Consider the following 26,305-nt stretch of genomic DNA (forward strand, 5'->3'; position numbering starts at 1 on the left):
CAGCAAACCATGGTCTACAAAAACAAATATGATGTGCTTTGCCATTACAGAGCTGCGATAAGTCAGAGTTGCCTTGAAGGTAGATAATAATTACAAAGATTAGCTCAGTTCGAGAAAAACTGAATTTTCTTTCAGTGGGAAGACATATTGGAAACGGGGTCAGGAAATACTCTTCAACATATGCATATGTTCTATAACTTTAACTGCTATAGCTCAATGCATAGGAGTTGGGGTTTTACAAGTACTTCTCTGCTAACTAATGCTGGTGCCTCATTAAACTACCAATCCCAGGTTTACATAGCACTAAACCAGGGCAGTCCAAGTGATGTCAAGTTGCATTAATTTTACAGTGAAGGTGCACCCACAGGCAACCAAAAAGTAATCTCACCATTTTGTGTAAAGGAGAGGGTTTCTGCCCCCCTCCCCTTTTGCTATTTTTGAATTAACCTCACTTACCCTTGTGAGGAAAAGCAGGGACTCTAGTTGGCAACAGCAGAACCTGGTTTTAGCTGTGGTGTTCTTACAATGACCATGTGAAATACCTTCTGCCTTGGGTTCAGTTCCTTCCTTGATGCTCAGTCACTTGTGGAATGCTTTGGTTTTTGCTATTAGTCACTATCTTGACGGAGACAGCTGCGTGACTAGATTCTTCTTTTGTGCCTCAACTCATGCTAAATTATGCCCTTAGATTTCATGCCAGCCTTTACTAGAATAACTCCTATTAAAAAGTTTCAGCAGTGGAACTTGTCTTGTTATTGTTGCATGTAGATTCTCCCATCAGTGCGTAGTCCCCTGCCAACAATATCCACAGCAAGAGCAACATCTGTAAGGTAAACAGGTGAACAAAATGACTTTTTACAAATCGGCATAGCTCTAAATTTACTATAGGCATCTGCCTGAGGCTGCTGTCATGCCACTTGACACCTGTTGACTTCATGTCTGTATCAGATTTGGAAGATTTATGCCATAAACAAACATTCACTGCTGACAAAAAAGGCACTGCTGTGTGTAGAGAACACGCAAGGCCTGAAAATTGCTATTGAAATCAGAGACGTTCTTGAATTCACAGACACTCTTAAAGGTTCTGCATTCTCTGTTTTACCTCCTCCCCTTTTTGTAATAAGCAGAAGAGTTTGAGTGAAACCAATTGAGAAGAGGGAATGTTAATGGCAGAAATGACTGACCTCCAAGAAGCCCGTGTCTTATCTCGTTGCGCAGTGCTGTGTATCAAACATGGGTCTATTTTATAAATAAAATAGGCAAATAGAAAAGGCAAGAGGAGAGGCTCTCTGTGTGAGAGAATAGATGCTTATGTCTCCTAATCTCTTTCAGACACATATTTCACGTTTTAGAAATAATTTCCTCCAGTCGTTTGTGATTCATTGCAGCTTTGAGAAAATTCTGTTTTTACTAAACAACAGACATTTGTGCCCCAAGCAAAGGTCTAACCAGCTGAAAATGAAGAAATGTGCAGCAGTTTGAAATGTGTCTAAAAATGTAGGCTTCTTGAAGTTAAAATGACAGAGATGAGGTTTATCCAAGCCACTGGGCTTGAAAACATCTATTTTGGCCCTTCTTGACAGTTGTCAGCACAAGAGGCTAAGAATATTTTCCCCCAAAATAAATCCATTCTGTTCGGTATGTTTATTTGTTTTATGCCCAGCCTTTCTGCCAAAAAAAAACGCACTGAAAGGTGATCATACAGATGGAAACAAAATTTAAATATGGAAACAGATTAAAAACTCAATTAAAGTCACATGAATAAACCTCAGATTTTTTAATAAAGAGAAACACCACTACTCAAACAGTCAAATCTTTCTCATGATAAACATCTTGACGGATAGATAGAAGAAAGCAAGGCAACCTAGAATCCCTCGAAATGGCCAAAGTCTTCTCTGACATCCCAACTAACTGAACATTTAAAGGTGTTAGAGCCAAGAAGAAGACTTCCTCCAGAGTTCTTAAGACTTGGGCAAACATGTATACAGTCTTTCAAATAGTCTTCTCTCAAGTGGTACAGTATACAAGCACTTCATTGTGCAGGTAATTTCAAGATTGGACTTCTGCAATGAGCTTTTTGCTGAGATACCCCTGTACCAAGTTCAGAAATTCCAATTAGTTGAAAATATGGCAGCCAGACAAGTTACAGGAACATCCAGGAGTGAGCATATTACCCCATATTAAAGTTGCTCAACTTTCTGGGCAAAGTACAATGTTGGTTTTGACCTTTAAAGCCCAACATGGTTTGAGACCAGGTTATCTACAGGATCGCCTTCTCCTGCACAATCCACCCTTTAGGACACTTAGGTCCTCTGGTGGACGCTTACTCCAACCAGCTATAATAATAATATAATAATAACTTTATTTTTATACCCCGCCCCATCTCCCCGAAGGGACTCAGGGCGGCTTACATGGGGCCTTGCCTGATAAAACAATCAAATATCAAAACACAGCAATAAAACAGTTATCCAATAAAAACATCAATTACAGTAAAAACAATCATTAAAATCAACATAAAACATACAATATTAACACTGGAGACTAATTCATAGAACCCAGACAGTTTCACAGTTGAAATGGACAAAGTGCAATATAGCATTGGCAACACCTCGAGAATGGGGCTATTATAAAATGGGCGGATAGATCCGCTAGAACCCAACTGACAACTGTCACCCAGAGCACCTTTTCATCAGCTGCCCCAAGGCTGTGGAATGACCTGCCGACATCTAAATGAGCTACGGGAATTCAAAACACAACTGAAGACCTATTTTTTGCAGTCCTACCCAGTCAGTTTTAACTGCAAATTTTAATTTTGATATTATTATTATTATTATTATTATTATTATTATTATTAGTAGTAGTAGTAGTAGTAGTAGTAATAGTAGTAGTTATTTATAAAGTACATCTCGGACGAATGGAATTAATTATACAGTAGAGTCTCACTTATCCAAGCTAAACGGGCCAGTAGAAGCTTGGATAAGTGAATATCTTGGATAATAAGGAGGGATTAAGGAGAAGCCTATTAAACATCAAATTAGGTTATGATTTTACAAATTAAGCACCAAAACATCATGTTATACAACAAATTTGACAGAAAAAGTAGTTCAATACCCAGTAATGTTATGTTGTAATTATTGTATTTACGAATTTAGCACCAAAATATCACGATATATTGCAAACATTGACTACAAAAATGGCTTGGATAATCCAGAGGCTTGGATAAGTGAGGCTTGGATAAGTGAGACTCTACTGTATATACTTTTTTAAGGTTTTTATAATGTGTTTTAACAATGTTATTAATGGATCTGTTTATATTATTTTGTTTTTATGATTGCATTTTGGGCATTAAATTTTGCCAATTTTTGTAAGCCGCCCTGAGTCCCTTCGGGTGAGAAGGGCGGGATATAAATGTTGTAAATAAATAAATAAATTACGCATTCAATGTGTATTGTGTTTTACCTTTTGTGTGTTTTAATATAAGCTTTAATGGTTGTATTTTAATTGTGCTTTATTGTGTGCTTTTATAGATGTATTTAATTATGTTGTGCCTCGCCTCAAGCCAAAAAGGAGAGGCGGATAATAAATAAAACATATTATTATCATTATCATTATTATTCACAAATAGTAGTGAGTTCTACTTGGATTTCCATCTCATTGACCAAAATGTCTTGAGGATGAAGGAGAACTGAGTTTGCAGCCATTGATGTTAGCAGAGGACAACAGAGGGAAGTGGGACAAGGAAAGAAAAACTTTAAAAGCAGTTAAAAAGTGGAAAAACAGAGAATTAGTCAGGACTGTCTTTTGCCAAATTGAGGCAGTTGGTCAGAGTGTTCAGAGCAATTTTATAAATTCTTGTAATAAGCAAGTTCAATATTATTATCAGAGCCAGAAGAAAAAAGTTTCTTTGCCATACTACAACTCCCAGCATCATTCAGTGACTTTACAGATAAACCTAAAATATAACGAGAGCTATCTAACTTGGAGAGAAAAGATCTGTGTTCATATACAGATCAATTTCCCCTCTGTAACAGTTCAATTCCCAGCTTTTCTAGTTGAAATACCCCAGCCTGAAACTCAGCTGCTAATTAATGGCCCCCCTGCTGAGCTAGATGAATCAATAATCTCCCTTTGTCAAAGGCAGCTTCCTGTATTTCTGCTGAGTTTCATTAAAGGATGGTTTCCGTCCTTTAAACAATGAAGAAATTTGCTTACACCTGTGCAGTGTCTGTTCTCGTCTACTCTGGTCTCTACATCCTCTCAATTCCTATGGTTATTGAAGATAAATTGATATTAAATGAGTTGCGTGGTGTATGTTATACAGTTTACCTGCACTCTAATTAGTTGAGTTTTTGAAATGGGGGTGATAGGAAAGGTTTGCTGAGAAGGTATTTCACTGTGTCTTCCAGGTATTTCTACTGCTGGGAGGGCAAGGGGCAAGGTTTTTTTAATAGACTCCCCCAAATTCCTCAGCCAGCATGACCACAGTTATTTCTGGGTTGCAGTCTGATAAAACTATTATCTTCAATAAAACTTGATTTCTTCTTTCTAGGTATTTTGTTCACACTGGTGGTGGTGCTGTACGTCATCTGGGTCCAGGCAATGGCGAATCTTGAAAACTATGTAATTATGAAGAAAATAGACTGTCCAGATTTTTCTCTCTATGCACGCTACGGTTGGTCTTTTATGTTGGCTCCAGTTGGAATATTTTTTACTGTGTTTTCAGGAATGCTTTTCCTACTGGTAGGACGTACAATTTACCTCCACTCTGATTAGTTGAGTTTTTGAAATATTGGAATCATAGGGAAGGTTTGCTGAGAAGCTATTTTTATACATTATTATTACTATTATTTCTTCTATGGTCCAGTCTATTGATAGTGCCATTTTAAGTCTACTTAGGCAAGTAGCATAGTCCTGCACATGTCTACTCAGATGTGAGTCCTTACTGAATTAAATGGCACTTGGTTCCAAGTAAGTATGTCTAGCTCTGAGTAAGCTTGACCATGTGTCTTCTCTTATTAGGTCACTAATGTATAAATGGTCATGACAGAAGTACTTATGCTGGAACTAACAAATGTTCCACAGAGCATTTCAGTTTCCTATTATCTCTTGTTTCAATACTTTTCATTAGGTTTAATCTGAGCAAATGTTCTGGCTCTTAAAATAGCATCCAATTGTCTGTGGAATGTTTTAGCTAACATGGAAGTACAAAAGATGAGGTCAGTGGAATAGTGCTTTGATGCTGCTATGTATAGCCTGAATCAGGGGTGACCTTCCAGATGTTGTGCAAATACCAGCAAACGTAGACAGTATCATCAGCCACCTGTAGCCAGTGATTCTGCGCCCATAGATTCAACCATCCATGGCTTGAAAATATTTTTAAAAATCTGAAAGGCAAACCTTAATTTTGCCATTTTATACAAATGACTTTTTTTTTTTTTACTATGTGTATATAATGAAACTTGAGCACCCACAGATTTTGGTATCCATGGAAGGTCCTGGAACCAAACCCTAGTAGATACTAAGTGCCCACTGTATAGCCAATAGTTGGGAGTTGCAATTTAACAATAATTAAAGTGCTATATGATTCTCACATCTGGCCTTCGCCAATTTAGAGCAATTTCACTGAATCAGTGGAGTTTAGGTCAACACTTTAGGTAAGCTATATTTATTCAATATGTCTACTCTATTAAGAACTGCCAGACAGATACTGGGGTATGAGTTCTCCAGCAGCTCCTGACATGCCTCACCATTAGCTGTGCTAGCTAGGGTAAATGATAACTTCAGTCCAACAATATCTGGAAAGCCACATAATTTCTTATCCAATGCTTCCATGTTGTTCAAATGATTAAAAAAAAAACAGCGCAGGAGAACAGAAGGGTTTATGGATTAAGTCCTCTGCAAAAGCATATTTCATTAGGCTTTTGTTCTAAAGCTTGATTTTCTGTTTTTGGTGTGTTTGATTGTAGAAGATGTATTATGTATTTTGCCTTCGTTGTTTTTCTCCCCCTTGCAGTTATGGCCTGACTCATTTGGCCAAGTCATTTGGCTTATAGTTCATCAGACACCTTCCTGACTCTTTTTGCACCATACCCAAAGAAGAAAAAGAAATATGTGATAGAAAGATGTGAAGTTTTACACATTAATTTACACAGTAAGCAGAGCCCTACCAATAGCTGCTTAAAATCAGAAGCAATAATAATAATGATATTGGTCTTTTCACTTTAACAGGATACCACTGATAATTATATCCTATTATTTTTATAAATATTATTTATATCCTACCTTTTGCCCAGAACTGGATTACTCAAATAAGCTGACCAGGAGTGTTGCAACATCATTTCTGGTTGTCAAAATGGCAGCTTCAAAATGTCAAAATTAGCTGGTGCAATTCTCTGAGCTCCAGAATATGCCCACGCTTGTTCATCTCGTTCTCTTTTCAGATCAACGAGGCTGATGGGGAAATAAACTCTTCCTTGCAGTTGGAGCTCAGTATCTGTTAACAGATTTCAGTGTTGAAGATAACTCTGGGATTACTTCCCCACTTTTATGGTGGGGAAGTAATCTGAACTATCTGAGCACTGCCTGCTAGCTAGCCATTCTTTCAATTCCCAACAACTTTTGGAGCGTTGGGAGCATTGTCAAAAAATTAATGGCTGCTTAGGCGCATCTGTCCATTGTTGTTTGGGTGCTGCCAGCCCAGCCAGATAATCCTAACAGAATCCACTGACAGAGGCAGGAACCCACCCTGGGATCAGTTCTGTTTCCATGTCCAGCTGACCGTCAAGATCTCTTCAGATTCTTATAATCCTGCTTACCTACTGAAGTGATTCAGAGAAGAACTTTCCACATGTTTACAAGGAAATATATTCTACAGTCTATTTCCTACATCAAGGAAGTGCAACCTGTGGTCTTCTAGGTGAAATTTGGATCATAACTCACATCAATTCTAGTCAGCATATTCAACAGTCAGAGATGCTGTGAACTTCAGTCCAACAACATCTGGGGCTCTTTCATACTCCACTATTATAGCACTGTATTCCACCTTACTACCATGCCAACATTGTATGAAATCCTGGTATTTTTTAGTTTAGTAAGGCATTAAAACTCTCTGAGAGTTCTAATGATTCCCCCCCCCCCCCCAATTACCAATTCCACTGTCTGTAGCATAGAGCTGCAGTTAAAATGAAATCATGGTGTTTTAACTGTGGCATGTAGCAGGACTCGTGGAGGGATACATTGTTAAGAGCATGGAAACATGTCATAATAGTTAACCTACATCTAACTGACTGCAGGGCTGGTTGTCCTGCATGTCATCTGGGTCCAGGCTATGGTTGATCTTTAAAAGGATGTAATTAGAAAGAAAAAAAGCCATCCAGATTTCTCTCTGTATGCATTACTGAATAATACAGAGCTCAGATCAGGAGTGGCTATTTATTTCACGATCGATGAGCCAGAAGAAAGTGATTAACAACTAAATCTATGCCAAAGCTACATCCTGAAAATATGGACAGATTGCATAGATAAAATTCTTATTCCAGCATTTGCCAGGAATATATTATAATTGAATTTCTTAAATATATCTAGATGTGTGTGTGTGTTTGACATATGTTTTCTATGAAAAATTGCTGTATGTTCTCTTTTTTAAAATAAAAGGTTAATTAAGAAAATATTTGTATGAAGGAAGGCTTCTCTCCCTTTCCAAATGGTGAAGTTGAATTTCATTAATTTAGCACAACAATGGGACCTGAAACTTGCTTGGATAACTATTTTATTTCAGGGCCAGTGTTACCTACCTTTATCACCTTTTCTCCTGCCTATACTTTGAGCTGGTATGAGCCCTGGCCTCAAACTCCGTGTAGATGTTGCCCTACATACCTCCAGGCTACATTTTGGGTTGTAGCATTTATATATTTAAATTATATCGAAACAAATACTTGCATCATGCTCACTATTGTGAAATCTTAGGAGGGCTGACAAGTAAATCAATAGAAACAATTGTAAACACTTCCAGATAGAAACAACAGAATAATTTATGGAGGACAAAAGCATTTTACTAAGCTGAAACAACAAGGGCAAAAACAGTTAAATCCATGGATGTATACTTAAAAAAAGATAGGCTGCAAAAGTTTTAGTAAGAAGCCTTGTTTTAACTTGATGCCTAAAAGAAATCAAGACTAGCACCAATTGGATCTGTAGGGAGGAAACTACACAATGAGGTGCCATGGCAGACAAAACTCTCTCTCATGTCCTCATACAAAATATCACTCCTACTAGTGCAGTGGTTCTCAACCTGTGGGTCCCCAGGTGTTTTGGCCTACAACTCCCAGAAATCCCAGCCAGTTTACCAGCTGTTTGGATTTCTCGGAGTTGAAGGCCAAGACATCTGGGGACCCACAGGTTGAGAATCACTGTAGCAGTGAGATATGGAGGACCACCCTTCCAAAATGTCTCAGTTTGCAAACAGGTACCTACAAGTAGAAACACCTCTTCAAATGTCAATGCCCTAAGCTGTGTAGGAATTTCAATATCATAATCACCTTGAATTCAGACCAGAACTGAATTAGTGTTATGTGTTGTCTAGATGAAACTCTGGTCTTGCTACTTCACTGCACAATCAAAAATTTTCCAGTCATCTTCAGTCTCCCGTAAGAGCATTATAGTAGTCTAATTGAGAAATTACTGGTGCATTGATTATTGTGAGTCCAGGGAGGGCTGCAGCTGGTGTCAGAGGGTTTCGAGCTGCAGTCTACTTGGGCCACCGGGGAGAAACATGGATCTGTGAGTACTCCCAAGTAATTGTTCCTTCAGAGGCAGTGCAACCGCATTCATCTCTCAGTCTTGAGAATCGCCAGTTCACAAACCTCCATCTGAAGCATTTAGTTTCAGTTTATTGATCCTCACCCAATCTGTTACAGAATGGAGGCAGTGGTCCACCACATCAACAAAACCATTGAATCTAATGTTAAGCATAAGTAAAGTCTCATCACCATACTGATAGCACCTTTTCCCAAACTCTCTAAAGATCTCCCCTAGCTACTTGAAAAATATATTGAACAACATGTGAGACAAGGTGGAACTCTGTGGCATTTCAGAGCTTATATCTATGGGACTGAACAGGAATTCATGGTAATCCAGTGCCCCCTATTCCCAGTCCTGTCATATACCATCATCAATGCTATCAAGGCCACTAAAAGATTCAGTAAAATCATACACCATTGAAAAATCCAGGAAAACCGATTATGGCTATCACCATAACAGGTTTTCAATCAGAGTGACTAGGGCTTGAAGCCAGACTAAAATTCATCCAGATAACCAGTTTCCTCCAAGAATGACTGTTTCCTTTCCTCCAATAATATTAACCCACCCCACACCCAGATCCCTTGGTCAAAGAGGGTATGTTAATGTGTGCTAGTTTTCTTATATCTCCGGGTCTGTGTGGATCCACTTCAGGAGGTGGTGGATCACACCTTCCTTCAAGGTAGAAGGCACCTACTCTTGATATAGTGAAACATTTACCACCTCCTGGAATAGGTTTGAACAGCCAACATGGACAAGGGTCAAGCTTGTGATGGAATGGACTAATTCGAGTATCTTGCTCATGTCCTCAAGCTGCAATAACTGACACCAATAGAAGGAAACCTGATCAGATAGACCACTGGGCACTTCTTCAGAGTCTATGATAACTGTGTTATCAGAGTTTGAGCACAGAGTTTGGCTTTTTTTTATCGCCAAAGTACCTGACAAATTTGTCACAGAAGGGACCTGAGGATTCCACTGTTGGTCCCCCTGATTGCAACAAATGCTTCATCTCCCAGAACAATGTGCTGGGTGACATGTTAAGGATGCAAGAGTGGAGGCATGATATGACTTATTTTGCTAACCTCACTAGCATAACAGAAACAAAAAAGAGATTTTACTAATATTTGTTTCATTTGCTTTATGAACTTCATCATCTGCACTTTTGCTAACCTGCTTGATCATTTATAGACTTCCTGCATATGAGGTGAATTATAGGGTCCACAATACCAGACTGCACTGATGCTTTCCATCTCATCATTCTATAATGCTACCAAGACCTTGATCAAATCGTTCAGGTGGAAGATAGACCAGAACATTCAAGAATTCTTCAGATTCCATAAGTTTCTGGGAGTTGACCATCTTAATAAAATGTCTTCTTCCTTGAAAGAAGGTATAATCCACCTTCCTTCAGAGGTCATTCTATTGCCAAACCAAAGTTCACAAAGAAATGATCTGAACACAAAGCCACAGTTCCTTACAGAGCCATAGAGTTGGAAAAGATCACAGGGGCCATGCACAATAGATGGTCATTCAGTCTCTACTTAAAAACCTCTAAAGCAGGGGTATTCAAACCCTTTCAGCCGCCGAGATGTTTTTGAAGCAAAAGTTTCTTGTGGAACCCTAAGAAATGTTTATATATTATATTAGACATTATGTTATATATATAATGTGTGTGTGTGTGTATGTGTGTGTATATATTGATTATATATATATATATATATTATCAAGCATGGGCAAACTTTTTAACTAACATAAACTTAACAGTATTTCTATAGAAGACCCCAGGGGCCATCCAATCCAACCCTCTTTTGCCATGCAGGAAAAGTACAATCAAAGCAGATGGCCACTCAGCCTTTATAATAGTAATAACAACAACAACAACAACAACAGAAACCCCAGGGGCCATCCAGTTCAACTCCCTTCTGCCATGCAGGAAAAACACAATCAAAGCACTCCAACAGATGGCTATCTAGAAATAGAGGCAAAGAAAAAAGCCGTTGGCGGAAAGGGAGCCGAGGGAAAAGGCTTTTGGCATCAAGGGAGGAAGGTAGAAAAGGGTTTTGGTGAAGAGGGAGGCAGGGGGAGGGGGAGGAGCAGTAAAAAGGAGAGAAATCTTAGAGAGGGGAGAAAGAGGAGGGGAGGAGGAAGAAAGCGTGGAGCCCCTCATATGCTTTGCGGAGCCCCAAGGGTTCAGTGGAGCACACTTTGAGAACCACTGCTCTAAAGATTCCATCACCTTCCAAGGCAGCATGTTCCACTGCTGTCTTACCACAAGCAAGTTCTTCTTAATGTTTAGTCAAACACAAAAATCATGTCAACCATATTTTGTAACGTGTTGTTCCATGGTTGTGATTGTAGCTATGACATCCTGCCTCAACATAGATGTTGAAATTTCCCAAAACTAGTGTGTGAATTGACATGACAAACTGGATTTTGAAAAATAGTAAAAGCACTGATATATTGGACAGGTTTCAAGCATTTGCCCCATATTTCCCTTATCTGCTCAGTTATAGATCAGAAAGTAATTTCCCCCAAACTTGGTTTTCTTAGCACCCTCTGCTTACAAAATGGCAAATATATGCTGGAATTCTCTCCCCCCCTCCCTCCCTCCCCCCCTCCTTCCCTTTCTCTGTGAGAGATTTTATTATCTCCTCTTTACATGTAATTTACATTTTTAGCAAATGTACAAAAACAGAACAATGATCGAAAGCTGAAATCAGCAGAACTCCTTTTGAACTTGAAGCAATTGTGGGTGGAGTGATCGTAGAATCCAGAGTAAATTTGTCATCCCACATAATTCTCTAAAGAACGTTGTGTGCCATTTTGTCAGTTATAAATCTTCAGGTTCATTATATTTAATGTCAAAAATAGTCTTAAATATGTAGAGCCTGAAAAGACCATTCAAGTGTCATTACCTCAAGGCTCATCTACACAGTTCTGAGGAATTCCGAGGAATATGTAGGAGCCTAAGAAGACTGTTAGGCAAGTCCAAAAGCATCATCAACTCGGAGCTCATCTACACTGTTCTGAGGAATCTGTTCAGAAGCTCCACTCCCTTGCTTCAGCATTGGTGAATAAAAGAGTCCAGATTGAATCTGACTTGGCCCCGCTGATGGTCACTTCAGAGATCTCCTTGTTGTGGCCGAATGCCTTTGTTGACATCCCCAAAGGTGCCTATGTGATCAAGGAGAGGGAGGATTAATCTGTCTAATCCTGATCAGACCCAGGTCTGCTAAAAGACTGCATCACATTCCTTCAGAGTTCCATATCTAGGTTACCAGCAATGAAAAGGCCTTCTCCACAACGTATTTCACAACAGGGCTTGTAAACTGGCACAAAGGATGGGGACAATCGGTCTCATCTGGAACTCCAGCCCACCCTCCTCTTCCTGCATTATAATTATCACAATGATGGGTTGGGTGGTTGATCTGGATCCTGGTTACAAATGTAGGTCAGTACATACTGGCAATTGAAGGGGCTTGCAGCTCAGAAACACTGGTTCTGGGATGCAGCTGTGACAGTGACTGTCCAGGCATGGGCCGATACACACCATATCAGCAATTCAGATATCCTGAAACAGCCCACGGCTAGACTGGCCCAGCAGTTGTCTAAGGAGTGAGATAATACAGCATGGCAAACTTGCCACTCAGATAGGAGGATCCATGACCTAGCAGATGTGCCAACCTGGATAAGCTGTAACCAATAAAATTGTTCCCTTTATCCAACATAAAGTGTCTTGGTTTTCATTGTGCTTGGATAGCTGACATTTGCATTTACTGAGGAACTTGGATTAAAACCTTTAAAAATTACTTAAGGCATGGGAGACCTGCGTGAGCAGAGGTCTTTCAGATCCTTGGGTCCCAAAGACTACGTTCTTATTGCTACTGTTAGAATTGTTACTGTTTGTGAGGCATTATTTTCTTAAATACTTGTAAATGACACCCTATAACTTTCCAATTAAATATATTACCTTACATGATTATGTATATATTGATTTATATGGAATGTCCTGGGTGACACTATGGAGACAATTTTGTAAGTTTCTTCAGTTTGTTTGTTTTTAGATGCTCTTCAAAAGTTGTTGCTGAGCCTTTCATTAAGTTCCTTGTGACTGATTAAAAGTAGTAAGAGAATGATCTAATTAGAGAAAGAAAGCTGGATGGTTACTGTTCCACATTTCAGTCGTGACAAAAAACCCCAGAATTCTGCAGTGACTGCCTTCTGCAGAATTCTGGAGTTTGTAGTTTAGGGAGGGGCCTTTAAACTGCTCATCCAGAGAAGCCCTGCCCCCTCCCCAAATTACAAGCCCCAAAATTCTGCAGAGGGCAGTCACAGCATTTAAAGTGGATTGAAGTGGAAAAATGCTCAAGTGTGATGAGGCCCTTAGAAGTTACCCTTTAACCTGTGGTGCCCCAAAACTGCCTTAGGGGCTACACATGGTCTATGGGCTGGCATTTGCTCATTCTGATCTTGCCCATCCCTTCTCACTATGATAAGCTCCTTAGGGTACTGTCACATCACCTGACCCTTTTAACTGTAGCTCTTGGGAGCTGAATGTGGAATTTTTTGTATGCAAAGCATGTACTCTATCTCTAAGCCAGTAACAGAGTGTACCTTACCAATTGGAACATCAAACCCAGCATTCAAGTCAGGTATGTGTTAATGTGTGTGTGTGTGTGTGTGTGTGTGTGTGTGCGGGGCGGGGGGGGGGGAGGTTTGGAATGAAAACTCTAGCATTTTAAGAACTATAGGAGGGTAAAACTTAGAAGGGTTAATGTGAACCCTTTCTTCATTGGTATAGCTTGATGTTATGTAGTTTTACTTTGAAACAGATCATTCACACTACAACACATATAATAGTGCCAGTCACCACATGGTATACTTGGCAGCTATTTTAAGCTTAGATCATATTACCACACTACAGCATTTGGCACCAATGTTCCCAACTACATTTGTGACTGATCTAAACAGAAATTATCTCACAGAGGTTTTTTTTTTGTTCTCTGAAATTAAATTTGATGACATGATCTCTATGATCCTTTCATTTTTGTATGTTATTACTTTTTGGAACAGTGTTTTGCTAACACCACAGGGGAAATCCAGTGAGGTTGTGAGTCAGATATAGTGAATTATCAGATACATTAGCTTCTCTTCCCTCTTACATTTGCTTAAGAGCTTACAAATGACAGAAAATTAAAAGTGCTAAGCAGAAAGAAATGACTTGTCAAGGATATTTGTGAATGACTTAAGAAAGAATTGGACCAGTTTCCAAACCCACAATCAGAATCTTTTAGGGCCCTTCCACACAGTCATATAACCCAGAATGTCAAGGTAGATTATATCTGAGTTATCTGAGTCCACACTGCCATATAATCCAGTTCAGTGTGGATTTTATACAACTGTGTGGAAGGGGCCTAAGTTTACATTAAAAGTATGTGTGTGGATGGGGAGGGAAATGAGTGCCATTGTTTTGTTTGTTTTTAATGCAAAGTGTGTATCATTATGCTATTCTGTATATCTCTGGTGTGGCCACACTTACAATATTTCAAAAACGTGTACTGTATGTATGTATTTTAAATATTAATAGTTAACTCGCCATATCCACAGCTTCTGCCATCCATGGCTTGAAAAAAAATTTAATCTCAAAAAGCAAACCTCGGTTTTGCCATTTTATATAAAGGAAACCATTTTCTAATGCCATTGTACATGAGGGGAGTTGAGTGTCCATGTATTTTGGTATCCACTGTGGGTTCTGGAACCAACTCCCAGTGGATTCTAAGGACGGACTGTATATACTACCCAACTTGAAATGCTTCCAAAGGTCAACAGTATATACTAAAAGAACAATGGGTTCCCCTAAAACTGTGGAAACCAAATCCACTGCTAGTGGTAATATGAAAATAACCAAATAAACTCAATGTATATATTACAATAACATATATCCAAAAAACAGGACTGTTCCAATCACATAGAAGTAGAAACCATTTACAGTAGAGTCTTGCTTATCCAACGTAAATGGGCCGGCAGAATGTTGGATAAGCGGATATGTTGGATAATAAGGAGAGATTAAGGAAAAGCCTATTAAACATCAAATTAGGTTAGGATTTTACAAATTAAGCATGAAAACATCATGTTATACAACAAATTTGACAGAAAAAGTAGTTCAATACGCGGTAATGCTATGTAGTAATTACTGTATTTACGAATTTAGCACCAAAATATCACAATGTATTGAAAACATTGACTACAAAAATGCATTGGATAATCCAGAACATTGGATAAGCGAGTGTTGGATAAGTGAGACTCTACTGTACTTACATGAAAAACTTGGCCTTATACTTCGAGAGAAGAACCGCTGGTTTCTACTACTATGCGATTGGAACAGTCCTGTTTTTTGGATATATGTTATTGTAATATATACATGCACACAAATATACAGTTGATATGTATACAGATATGCCTACACACAATTATACACATGCATGCCTGCAAACACACACAGAGGAAATGATCCTAGCTTAATGATATTTTTGACAATAAAAAGTCTGTTCTGAGGAAAACATACTAACAACAAAAATGAGCAATGTTATAAAAGATGGCCTGTTTGACAGACTTGCTTGGTAATCCTTTAGATTAATACTAGACAATATATTACATGCTACTTCATAACTGACAATGTTTCCCTTCACTCTAGGTATAATCATCCCCTCCATTCCTGCCCCTAATTCCTCATCGCTAAAACAGATCAGATAAATTACCACCCTGCCAAGTGAAAATATGTGATGAAAGTTGTCATTTATTTTAAAATACTTTGTCACTTGTCTTCCAAAGTCATCATTCCCTTAAATTAAGATGTAGCATGCAGAGGAGGTGTTCACTTTTGGTATACATGCTTTGCTTTCGAATCGACACTGTCAGGGCATTTGATCAATAGCTTTCCTCCTCCTTTAACAAACTGTCAAAGAACCATGGGACAGCCCCCCGTATTAAACAATACCACAGGCAGGCTCAAATAGTGGTGACAACATTACAGCAGCAAAGTACAGTCAACACAGACACCAGCATAGTAAATAGATGACACCCTTTCATGCTACAAAACTATAGCACTATTATCCCAGTCTAGCTGCCATGGTCGCACTCTATGTAGTTCTAGGATTTGCCATTTAGGAAGCAGTGTTGAGGTTCAATGTATTGTCAAAGGCTTTCATGGCCAGCATCCTCTGAAGATGCCAGGCACAGATGCAGGTGAAACATCAGGAGAAAATGTTGCTAGAATGCGACCATACAGCCTGTGAACCACACAGCACTCCAGTGTTGAGGTTCTTGGCCAGAGAGAATCAGTGTCTCATCAAATGACCAGAATTCTATAGAATGCTGCAATGGGCATTACAGTGGAATGGTAGCTGTATAATTATGTGGTGTGAAAAGGCCCAAGATGAAGGCCTAGTAAAGTTATTACCTTACTAACATGCCTTATGAAGAGGCTTCACAATACTTTTTAAAAATTACTGTCATATCTGGGGCAAACCCCAACTGGCAGTATGAAGCAGTCAAGAATTACTATGGATTTTTAGTAAGAAAATATTTTTAAAATAGAGCATGATACCGACCTAGAGTAAAACTTGTGCGCCAGCTGCGCCCATACCTTGGGAAGCCGGACTTGGCCATGGTGGTCCATGCTCTTGTTACATCCCGATTAGACTACTGCAATGCACTCCATGTCTTTGAAGACTGTTTGGAAGCTTCAATTAGTCCAACGGGAGGCAGCCAAGTTGTTAACCGGAGTGGCGTACAGGGAGCACACTACTCCTCTGTTACGTCAGCTCCACTGGCTGCTGATTAGCTACTGAGCACGATTCAAAGTGCTGGCTTTAGCCTATAAAGCTCTAAACGGTTCCAGCCCAACTTACTTGTCCGAACGTGTCTCCAGCTATGACCTACCATGTAATTTAAGATCTTCAGGGGAGGCCCTGCTCTTGGTCCCACCAGCCTCACAGGTGTGCCTGGCGGGGACGAGAGACAGGGCTTTCTCAGTGGTAGCTCCTTGGCTGTGGAACTCCCTCCCTAGTGACATCTGGCAGGCTCCATCCCTTTTGAGTATTAGAAAGAAAGCGAAGACCTGGCTATGCGAGCAAGCGTTCAAAGAATAAGTTTTGTTGGCTCCGACTCGATCTGGACTAAGGTTTATGTACAAGGTTTTGTGGATGAATGGCTCAAGTATTTTGTATTGTTTTAAATCTGTATCTAACTGCTTATGTTTTATTATTTTGTATTGTTGTGTATTGGCATTGAATTCTCCCAGTTTTGTAAGCCACCCTGAGTCCCTTCGGGTGAGAAGGGCGGGATAGAAATGATGGAAATAAATAATAAATAAATACTGCACCAGAGGTTGCTATGGATCTGCAAATTCATTGGAAGGTTCAGAGTTTGGATGGAAGGCTGCCAAGGCAGAAGTCTAAATGTCTCCCCCCCCCTTGCAAAAAAAAACAACCACAAGGCACTTGATACCCCGTATAAGTCATTTTGGTATTCAAGGCAGAAAATCTCATAGGTGTTTGGCAGTAAAAACACAACAGTGGTAATAGCTAAGAGTTTGCTGCCTTGATTGACATGCTAAGGCATCCACCTCATAGTGCTTAATTTAAGGACTGGTACTGAATAGCTGTTTGATTAATTCTTTATTATGAATACTATGCCCTGCACTTGACTGAAGTACAGATTGAAATCCATGAAAACTCAAGCTATCATAAAACTGTTATCAAACTAGTAGCCAGGTTAGTCTCTTGCAGAATAAAAAGGATGAACAGGGAGGGACAATAAAGAAGTATGGCAGCACCTTTAAAATTTTGTTCATAGAACCATATAATCTATGTTGTTTTTGTTAACTGACTTAATGAATGAGAGACCTTCAAGGAACTCTGTCATCAACAGCCCTGCTCAGGTATTGTAGACTCAGGGGCATGGGTTCCTTGAATGTGGTCTTCCTCTTTTCCTACTGCCTTTTGCCTTACCTTCTTTTTTATTGAGTCATATCATAACATGGTAAAAATGCCCCCATAATCTCAAAGGCTTTGGAAAGAACATTTTTTTTGTTGAGGAGCAGTTGTGGCTTTCCAAGTTCTCCTAGGAGGCTAATGCAGCAATCCCTAGCCTTCCATAGCTGTCCTGCTTGGCCATTGGGTGGCCCTGGGATAGTCATACATTCCCAGTCCCAGGAAATCCCATGATAGGCCCACTTTAGGGCCACCATAAGTCAGAATTGACTTGAAGGTACAACAACAACAACCAATGGGGTGATTAGCAATCTACAATAAAACAGTTTGGCCATCACAATTTTTTTTAAAAAAAATCTAAAATAGATAGGGGTTTACTAAAATAAAGATGCTTAAACAAAACTTGTCATGCATACTGTGTGATCATTTAGCACTCTATTCACTCAACTAACTTATAATCCTCCAGGGTTTGAAACTGGAGTGGATAAGATTTTTAACTCAAGAAATTATTGTTCTGAATTTGACAAAAATTGCAAATCCCTTCATATTCAGTATGAAAAAAATTGAGATAAAAAATATAATGGGAGAAACTGAATTTTATTTGTATAGGCCCAGGGGTTTCAGTAATGAACTCTTGACAGTCTGGGTTTGAATCCCTCTGTGTTCCATCTTGTCAGCATTCAATTAAGTTACTACTTTTTTTCCTCAGGAGGCTCATCAACTACAATATGCTAATGGAATCACATACACGTCTGGAATACCTTTGCCTATCGAATTTGATCAGTCAAATGGATGAGGGTAATCCTGCCTGTAAACCTGCTGTGGAGTTATGAATGCATCACCTGGAGTGATGTATTCACAACTGTGTGGTATTCACAATCCCTACATACTGTAGTTTAGGAGACACTTTGTTCTTGTGTTCCTTCAAGCAGTTTCTAATTTACAGAGACTGTAAACTAACTGTATCATTGGTTTTCTGAGGCTAAGGTTATTGAATGCGTGTTCATGGCTGAGCAAGAATTCAAACCTTGTTTTCTAGATTTGTAGTTTAGTGCTCGAACCATTGCACCATGTTGGTTCCATAGGGACACATAGGAACCATGAACGTAACCCAGTTCTCACTTACAAGGAAGAAATCACTGTGCTTCCATTCTCCACTTGTTGGGGAACAGCTGATGATGTTTCTACACCTGCTCATAGGAATGATCTCCTTCATGAAAGGGGACTTGCAACAGTGGTCCTGCTTCTGTATGTTGCACTGCAAATCACTTACTGGATAAGGTGGGCAGGTCAGTCAACTGTTTCCTGAACAATAAAGGAACACAGCAATCACAGCAGATGTTTCCTAGGACATGGGATGTGGGGTTGGATCAGAATTCACTGAGCAGCCCCATAACTCTGTAGTTACATTTTCATAACTGCCCATTATGATTCTGGGCATAGTTTTCATTTTCCTTCTCCTGGGTACTTTTATACAAATGGCATGCTGAAGATGGAAAGAATTGCAGTTTTTTATGTCTTATTTTGCTTTTAAGTTCAAATACAGGAGAAAGTGGAACTGATAGCCTTTTGTCAGTTTACAGTATGACCCTCATGAATATGTTGCAAGAATCCAGTGGATATCTGAAACCACGGATGATAGAGAACCCTATACTGTAACTAACTATACTTGGATTGGAAGCACACCATAGAATTGGAATTTTCAGTGGAAAACATGGAGAGGCCAACAAGCACTTCTGGGGGTTTTTTTTTGGGGGGGGGGGGAGATATTTTTCAGGAGCATGGGTAAGTGAAACTCTGGGTACCAAGTTGGTAGGAAAGGGGACCATACTGTAGTTGTAAGCAAAAGTCCTATTTGGGGAGGCTTGGGAAGTCCTATTTGGAGAGGCTTAGAAAGAAGAGTAGATTTTTCTACCTATAAAGTATGTACCCTTTTTCTTGAGCTATAGCCTTTCACAGAGTTTACTAAAATCACCATGTGGATTATCATTTCCAGAATCCTAACCATGCTGGTTGCAGATTCAGAGAATTTTAATTCAGAAAGGTAATTTTTGCAAGCTCTGGACCTTTGTTTGTCCCTGGAAAAAAGGCCAAAGTCAGAGACTAGAAACCGTTTAGACAAATTCTGATTGAGTCTAACAATCAGCTTAATGGGGCAAAATCCCAGCATAGTGAGGTTATTTGCCCCAGGTATAGATTTATTTCTCTGCATTGGGAATATCTCCCAGCCTTTTTGTATGTCTCTAGATATGTGACTCAACTGTTATCCCTGCTTTTGAAGATTGTAGAAATGCACTGAGAGTATTAATCATGCCGACATAGATCTGCCTTCCATTTGATGAGAGACCCAACTAAGTCATGAAGGAAAAGAAGAGAATCAATCTGCCTGATTGCCCTGACTCTTCATTTTGCACTCCACAGCCCCTTGCTGAGTGGAGCAGCGGGGGAGCCAGCGGGGGTTTGTCTAACACTTTGCCACGAGATGGCGCTGTGGACTGTGGAAACGCCAGCCCTGTGCCAGAGAGAGACACAGCTGAGCAGCACTGCAGGCAGAGATGGAGAACACATTGTAGTGAGTGCTGATCAGAACAATAACAACAACAGAAATGTTTCTGACAGAACAGCAGTGTATCTTTGGCTGCAATCATGTTGAAGATCTTATAAATCACTTATTATCTGAGCTCTTGTATGCAGGCCCAAGGAGGAAGAAAGCTATCAAATATTCTCCTGCGACAAAATTAAACAGGATATAGTGACTGAATTAATGGACGATCGTGCACTTTATATTATCTATAATGGTAGTATTACTTTCCATAGCTGCCAGCAAACCGCAAGTTTATTTTATTAATGCTTTGAATTGTCTTCATTTTTAATTTTAAGGATTGCCATTGTATTCACTGTTCAAACCATTTGTTACCATTTCAAAGTGGTTCAAAAGTCGTTTGTAATGCATTTTATTTGTCTTCTATGCAGATTGTTTTTGTTACTCGGGTTATGAAATTGCCATGGCCTTTGCCTAAATTCACACTTACATATACAAAAAACTGGGCTTGGCTACATATGCATATGCACATGTGCACAATACATTCAAGTTTGGCATCACTTACCTGGAATTCTGAAATCTGAAATACTCTGAAATCCAAAATTATACACATGTGTGGCTGAGATCGCAACACTTTTGCTTTCTGATGGTTCAATGTACCCAAACTTTGTTCCATGAACAAACTTATTTTTAATATTTTATACATAATGACCTTCAGACTAAGTATACTACCTTCATCCTATATAAGATATATATGAAACATAAATTAATTGTGTGGCTTGGACTTGGGTCCCATATCCAAGATATCTCAAAATATTCCAAAATCTGAGGGGAAAATGAAATCCAAAACAATTCTAGTCCCAAGCATTCAAATAAAGGATGCTCAACGTGTATATATGTTGTCCCTAAAAGTGGCAATCAACACAATGGCAAGATAATTAAAAACAATTTAAAAGAGCAGAACATTAAAACCATTACAATAAACACAACTGAAAAGGCTAAATTGAATAGAAGCATTTCATATCCTTCCTAAACGATGTCGAGATTGATTGTACGAGTGGGAATTGATTGTCATCATCATCATCACCATCATCATCACCACCACCATCATCTCCCCCTCCACCATCCTAAAACCACACCCCAGGGGTGATAATTTAAAATCATCATTTTTCCTTGAGAATATTTTTCAGGTTGATTGACATACCAGGGTGCTTTACGCCATTACCCATCTCCTCTTTTTTTCTTCTATGTAGGATCCACAGTGCATATCAAGTACCATGAGTTGAATTTGAGACTTTTCAATACTTATTGCTATGCCTACTGTGTCCACATTTGTGCTCTTTTGCACATAAATCAAAGCATGGAAGTTAATTGCTGATGCTAATAACATGCCATCTACTCAAGAAGGGCCAAAGGAAATGTTATGAGAGATACACATGCCTACTTCTGAGGGCAGGAGCATTGCCTTTCCTCTTGCACATCTGCAGGGTTAAAAAAATCACCTCTCTCTCTTTTTGAAATGGAAGTGCACGAAACAACATCACCACACTTGGAGATTTCTCACAATCTCTCAAGCTGCACCCAAGGATGTAGATGGAGTAAAGTGACTGAAGATAGAGATACAAGTCACACACCTTTTGCAATGTGGCATCAGATATGTGGGGTCAGTACTGCTGCTTTGGGGTGCCAATTATACATTCCTTGTAATACTAAGTTTGAAGCAAATTAGGCAATTAGAACAGCTGGCATTATAACAGGCAGGACAATCTGACCACAGGTAGATTTGAAAGCAAGATGTACTTATGCGGGCAGAAAGATAGAAAGAGTTTTTACCCTGCCCTCTTTTAGGAATTGCTGAGTGTTTGTTTGGTTTTTCTTAGTGGGAGAGCATATATGAGAATGGTAAGATTTTCCTCCCTTTGGGTGAAGTTGGAGGGAATTTATATACACCAGCTCCAGGACTGGAATACAGTTTGAGTTTCCATTATCCAAAATGCTTAGGATGAGTAGTGTTTTGGATTTCATTTTTTTCCCTGGATTTTTGAATACCCATATTTGCAAATACATATAATATGATATCTTGGAGATTTATTTTGCCTGAATCAGAAAGGAAAGGAATCACTATCTCAACCACCCAGACAATTTCAAATTTTGAAGTATTTTGGATTTGGGAATTCCAGATAAGGATGCTTAACTATACTTTCCCCAACTGTTCCTGAAATGTGTTAGAAGAACAGGAAGACTATGGATTGGATTCTGTGTTCCCTTCCATCACATGTATGGAGGAACCAAATGATGTCACTGTTGATGTATGTCTTCAAGTCATTTCTGATTTATGGCAACCCTAAAGCCAAGCTATCATGGGGTTTTCTTGGTGAGATTTACACAAAGAAGATGGAGGCTGAGAGTACATAATTTGATGTTGGTTTCCAGCTAGCTTTAAACTGGACTGTATGGTCAGTGGTACCTTTGTCTTTGCACTCTGGGAAAACATCATTTGAATCTCCACATATGAAAAACCTTGGGCAAATTACAACTTTCCCGGATCAGAGAAAGGCAATACAAACCTTCTCTGAGTAAATTTTACCAAGAAAATCCTGTGGTAGGGTAAGTCAGAGGCAACTTGAAGGCACACAGCAATAGCAACAGCAACAAAAACACATCGGTACACAGCCAAAACTGCACTGTCCTAAACTCAATGGGACTTCAACATTTTCATTCTGACAATATGGAACAGAGGGAAGAAAAGACGAATAGTAAAAGAGGAGAGCATTTTATTTATTCTTAAGTTGTTTCAATTATAATTGATCCTCCATTTCCATGGATTCTGCAGTTTTAACCAGCCATGGCTTGAAAATATTTGTTCATAAAATTCCAAAAAGCAAACTGATTTTGCCATTTTATATATGGGTCAACATTTCACTATATCAATTTTATACCATGGATCTTGAGCATCTACTGATTTTGAATTGATGTCCATGTTGTAGTGGTTCTGGAACCAAACTCAAGCATATATCAAGGCCCACTGTATATTTGTGACATTCGCTGTAAAGAAAGGTATCTTAGTGTTCTATTAAAGTTGCAGGATCAAGTCTGTTAGAACAGTAGATTTCCAGATTAAAGCCTGCTGTAACAACAGAATTTTTTTATAAAGGCAGGTGAGAAAATGTGCTTTTTAGCTGTTGTTACTCTGTGTGCCTTCAAGTAATTTTCAACATATGGCGACTCTAAGGTAAATCTATCACATTTTTTTGACTAGATTTGTTCAGGTGAGATATACCTTTGTCTTCTTCTGAGGCTGAGAGAGTAAAACATGCATTTGGTTACCCAGTTAGTTTTATGGCTAAGTGGGATTTGAACTCTAGTCTCCAGAGTGGCGGTGCAACACTCAAACTACTACATCATGAAACTGGCTCTCTTCCAGATACATATTGCCCAATGGCTTTCTCTAGAACTAGGAATATGCAGAAGCTTCCAGAGGTGGATGTGGTAAGGCTAGCTCTGAAGTGATGTGAGACAAGTGCAGTGGAGCAAATTCATGGAGACAGAGCTTGTCTGTAATGCATCATACTTTGTGTAATAATAATAATAATAATAATAATAATAATAATAATAATAATAATAATTTAAAAAAACTGGCATCATAAACTGGACATAGGTGGAACTGGACAATTTGGACAGAAAAACAAGAAAACTCATGACCATTCATCATTTACTGCACCCTCGCAGTGATACTGACCGGCTATATCTGCCTAGAAGATCTGGTGGCAGAGGACTCTTACAAGTAAAACAAGCAGTCAAAGAAGAACATGCTCTGGCAGAATATGTAAAGCAAAGTGAAGAACCTGCTTTGATTGAAGTCAAAAATCAGAAACTCCTCAAAGCATAGCAGACAAAAAACCAGTACAAGAAAACTGCACTACAAACTAGAGCTGACAGCTGGCACAACAAAGCATTGCATGGAAAGTTCCTTGACAAAATTGAAGGAAAAGCTGACAAGGAGAAGACCTGGCTATGGCTCATGAATGGGACACTGAAGAAGGAGACAGAAGGCCTGATCCTTGCAGCCCAGGAGCAAGACATCAGGACAAAGGCAATTAAGGCCAAGATTGAAAAATCAGCTTATGACCCAAAATGCAGACTGTGCAAGGAAACTGACGAAATCATTGATCACATCCTCAGCTGCTGTAAGAAAATCGCACAGACAGACTACAAACAGAGGCACAACTATGTGGCCCAAATAATTCATTGGAACTTATGCCTCAAGTACCACCTCCCAGCAGTAAAAAACTGATGGGATCACAAACCTGCAAAGATAATGAAAAATGAACACGCAAAGATACTGTGGGACTTTCGAATCCAGATTGACAAAGTTCTGGAACACAACACACCAGACATCACAGTTGTGGAAAAGAAAAAGGGTTGGATTATTGATGTCGCCATACCAGGTGATAGTCGAATTGATGAAAAACAACAGGAAAAACTCAGCCACTATCAGGACCTCAAGATTGAACTTCAAAGACTCTGGCAGAAACCAGTACAGGTGGTCACGGTGGTGATCAGCACATTGGGTGCCGTGCCAAAAGATCTCAGCCGGCATTTGGAAACAATAGACATTGACAAAATTATGATCTGCCAACTGCAAAAGGCCACCCTACTGGGATCTGCACAAATCATCCGAAAATACATCACACAGTCCTAAACGCTTGGGAAGTGTTCGACTTGTTATTTTGTGATACGAAATCCAGCATATCTTTCTTGTTTGCTGTGTCATACAATAAAATAAAATAATAATAATAATAATAATAATAATAATAATAATAATAATAATAATAACTATTATTGGAACTTATGCCTCAAGTACCACCTCCCAGCAGCAAAGAACTGGTGGGATCACAAACCTGCAAAAGTATTGGAAAATGAGCACGCAAAGATACTGTGGGACTTCCGAATCCAGACTGACAAAGTTCTGGAACACAACACACCAGACATCACAGTTGTGGAAAAGAACAAGGTTTGGATCATTGATGTCGCCATCCCAGGTGACAGTCGCATTGACGAAAAACAACAGGAAAAACTCAGCCGCTATCAGGACCTCAAGATTGAACTTCAAAGACTCTGGCAGAAACCAGTGCAGGTGGTCCCGGTGGTGATGGGCACACTGGGTGCCGTGCCAAAAGATCTCAGCCGGCATTTGGAAACAATAGACATTGACAAAATTACGATCTGCCAACTGCAAAAGGCCACCCTGCTGGGATCTGCACGCATCATCCGAAAATACATCACACAGTCCTAGACACTTGGGAAGTGTTCGAAAACGAAACCCAGCATATCTATCTTGTTTGCTGTGTCATACAACGTCGTTGTGTCAATAATAATAATAACAATAAACTTTATTTATATCCCACCCTATCTCTCCAATGGGGGCTCAGTAAACTAGTTTGGTGCCTTCAGATCGTGTAAAAAATGTTGTCAGGTGTCCACTGTTGAAGATTTGGGTCACTTTATACACATTGTACGTATGTGCTTCATCTTGCTTCAGCAATAAATGGTCTTGGACCATTCCAGTGTCTTATAAGCTCTGCAAAAGCCTTCCTAAACTGAAGACAAAATTATAAATCCCAGGCCCAAATCACTGCCATTTTCTGGCTTATTTGAGGGCAACCAATCCCCTATTCTGAAAGAAATGAAGAAACTGAAGTGACTTCCAGAAACAATCATGTCTTCTAGCCTTTATTTGGAATTCCTCAAATGACTTGATGGCTTATTTCTCCTCATATCCTTTTTCTCATCTTTGGCTACTTTCTATCTGTCATACAGTGTTTATATTTTCTCTTTACATTTTGCTTTGGCTTTGCTTTCTCCTTCACCTTATGTTCTTTCAAGGTTTCCATAACCTAAGTTCAATAGTCCTTTCCCCCCTCTTTTGTTATCTTCTCTTTCATGATCATGCCACTCTGAAATTGTACTA

At 39.3% G+C, this 26,305-nt stretch overlaps 1 protein-coding gene across 3 annotated transcripts in view; it reads left to right on the forward strand.

Annotated features, from left to right (window-relative positions):
* tmem182 (transmembrane protein 182) overlaps nt 1-26,305 on the forward strand; it is a 50,492-nt gene that overhangs the window by 15,540 nt on the left and 8,647 nt on the right. For 2 of the 3 annotated variants that reach the window (XM_003224284.4, XM_062975398.1), the window contains exon 5: nt 4,550-7,669. In XM_003224284.4, coding sequence (XP_003224332.1) covers nt 4,550-4,773 — 224 coding nt within the window. In that variant the 3' untranslated portion in view covers nt 4,774-7,669. Of the gene's footprint in view, nt 1-4,549; nt 7,670-26,305 lie in introns of those variants that run through there. The other variant, XM_008116136.3, reaches the window with a different exon arrangement.

This window comes from Anolis carolinensis, chromosome 3, assembly GCF_035594765.1.
Source record: "Anolis carolinensis isolate JA03-04 chromosome 3, rAnoCar3.1.pri, whole genome shotgun sequence".
Classification (NCBI taxonomy): Eukaryota; Metazoa; Chordata; class Lepidosauria; order Squamata; family Dactyloidae; genus Anolis; species Anolis carolinensis.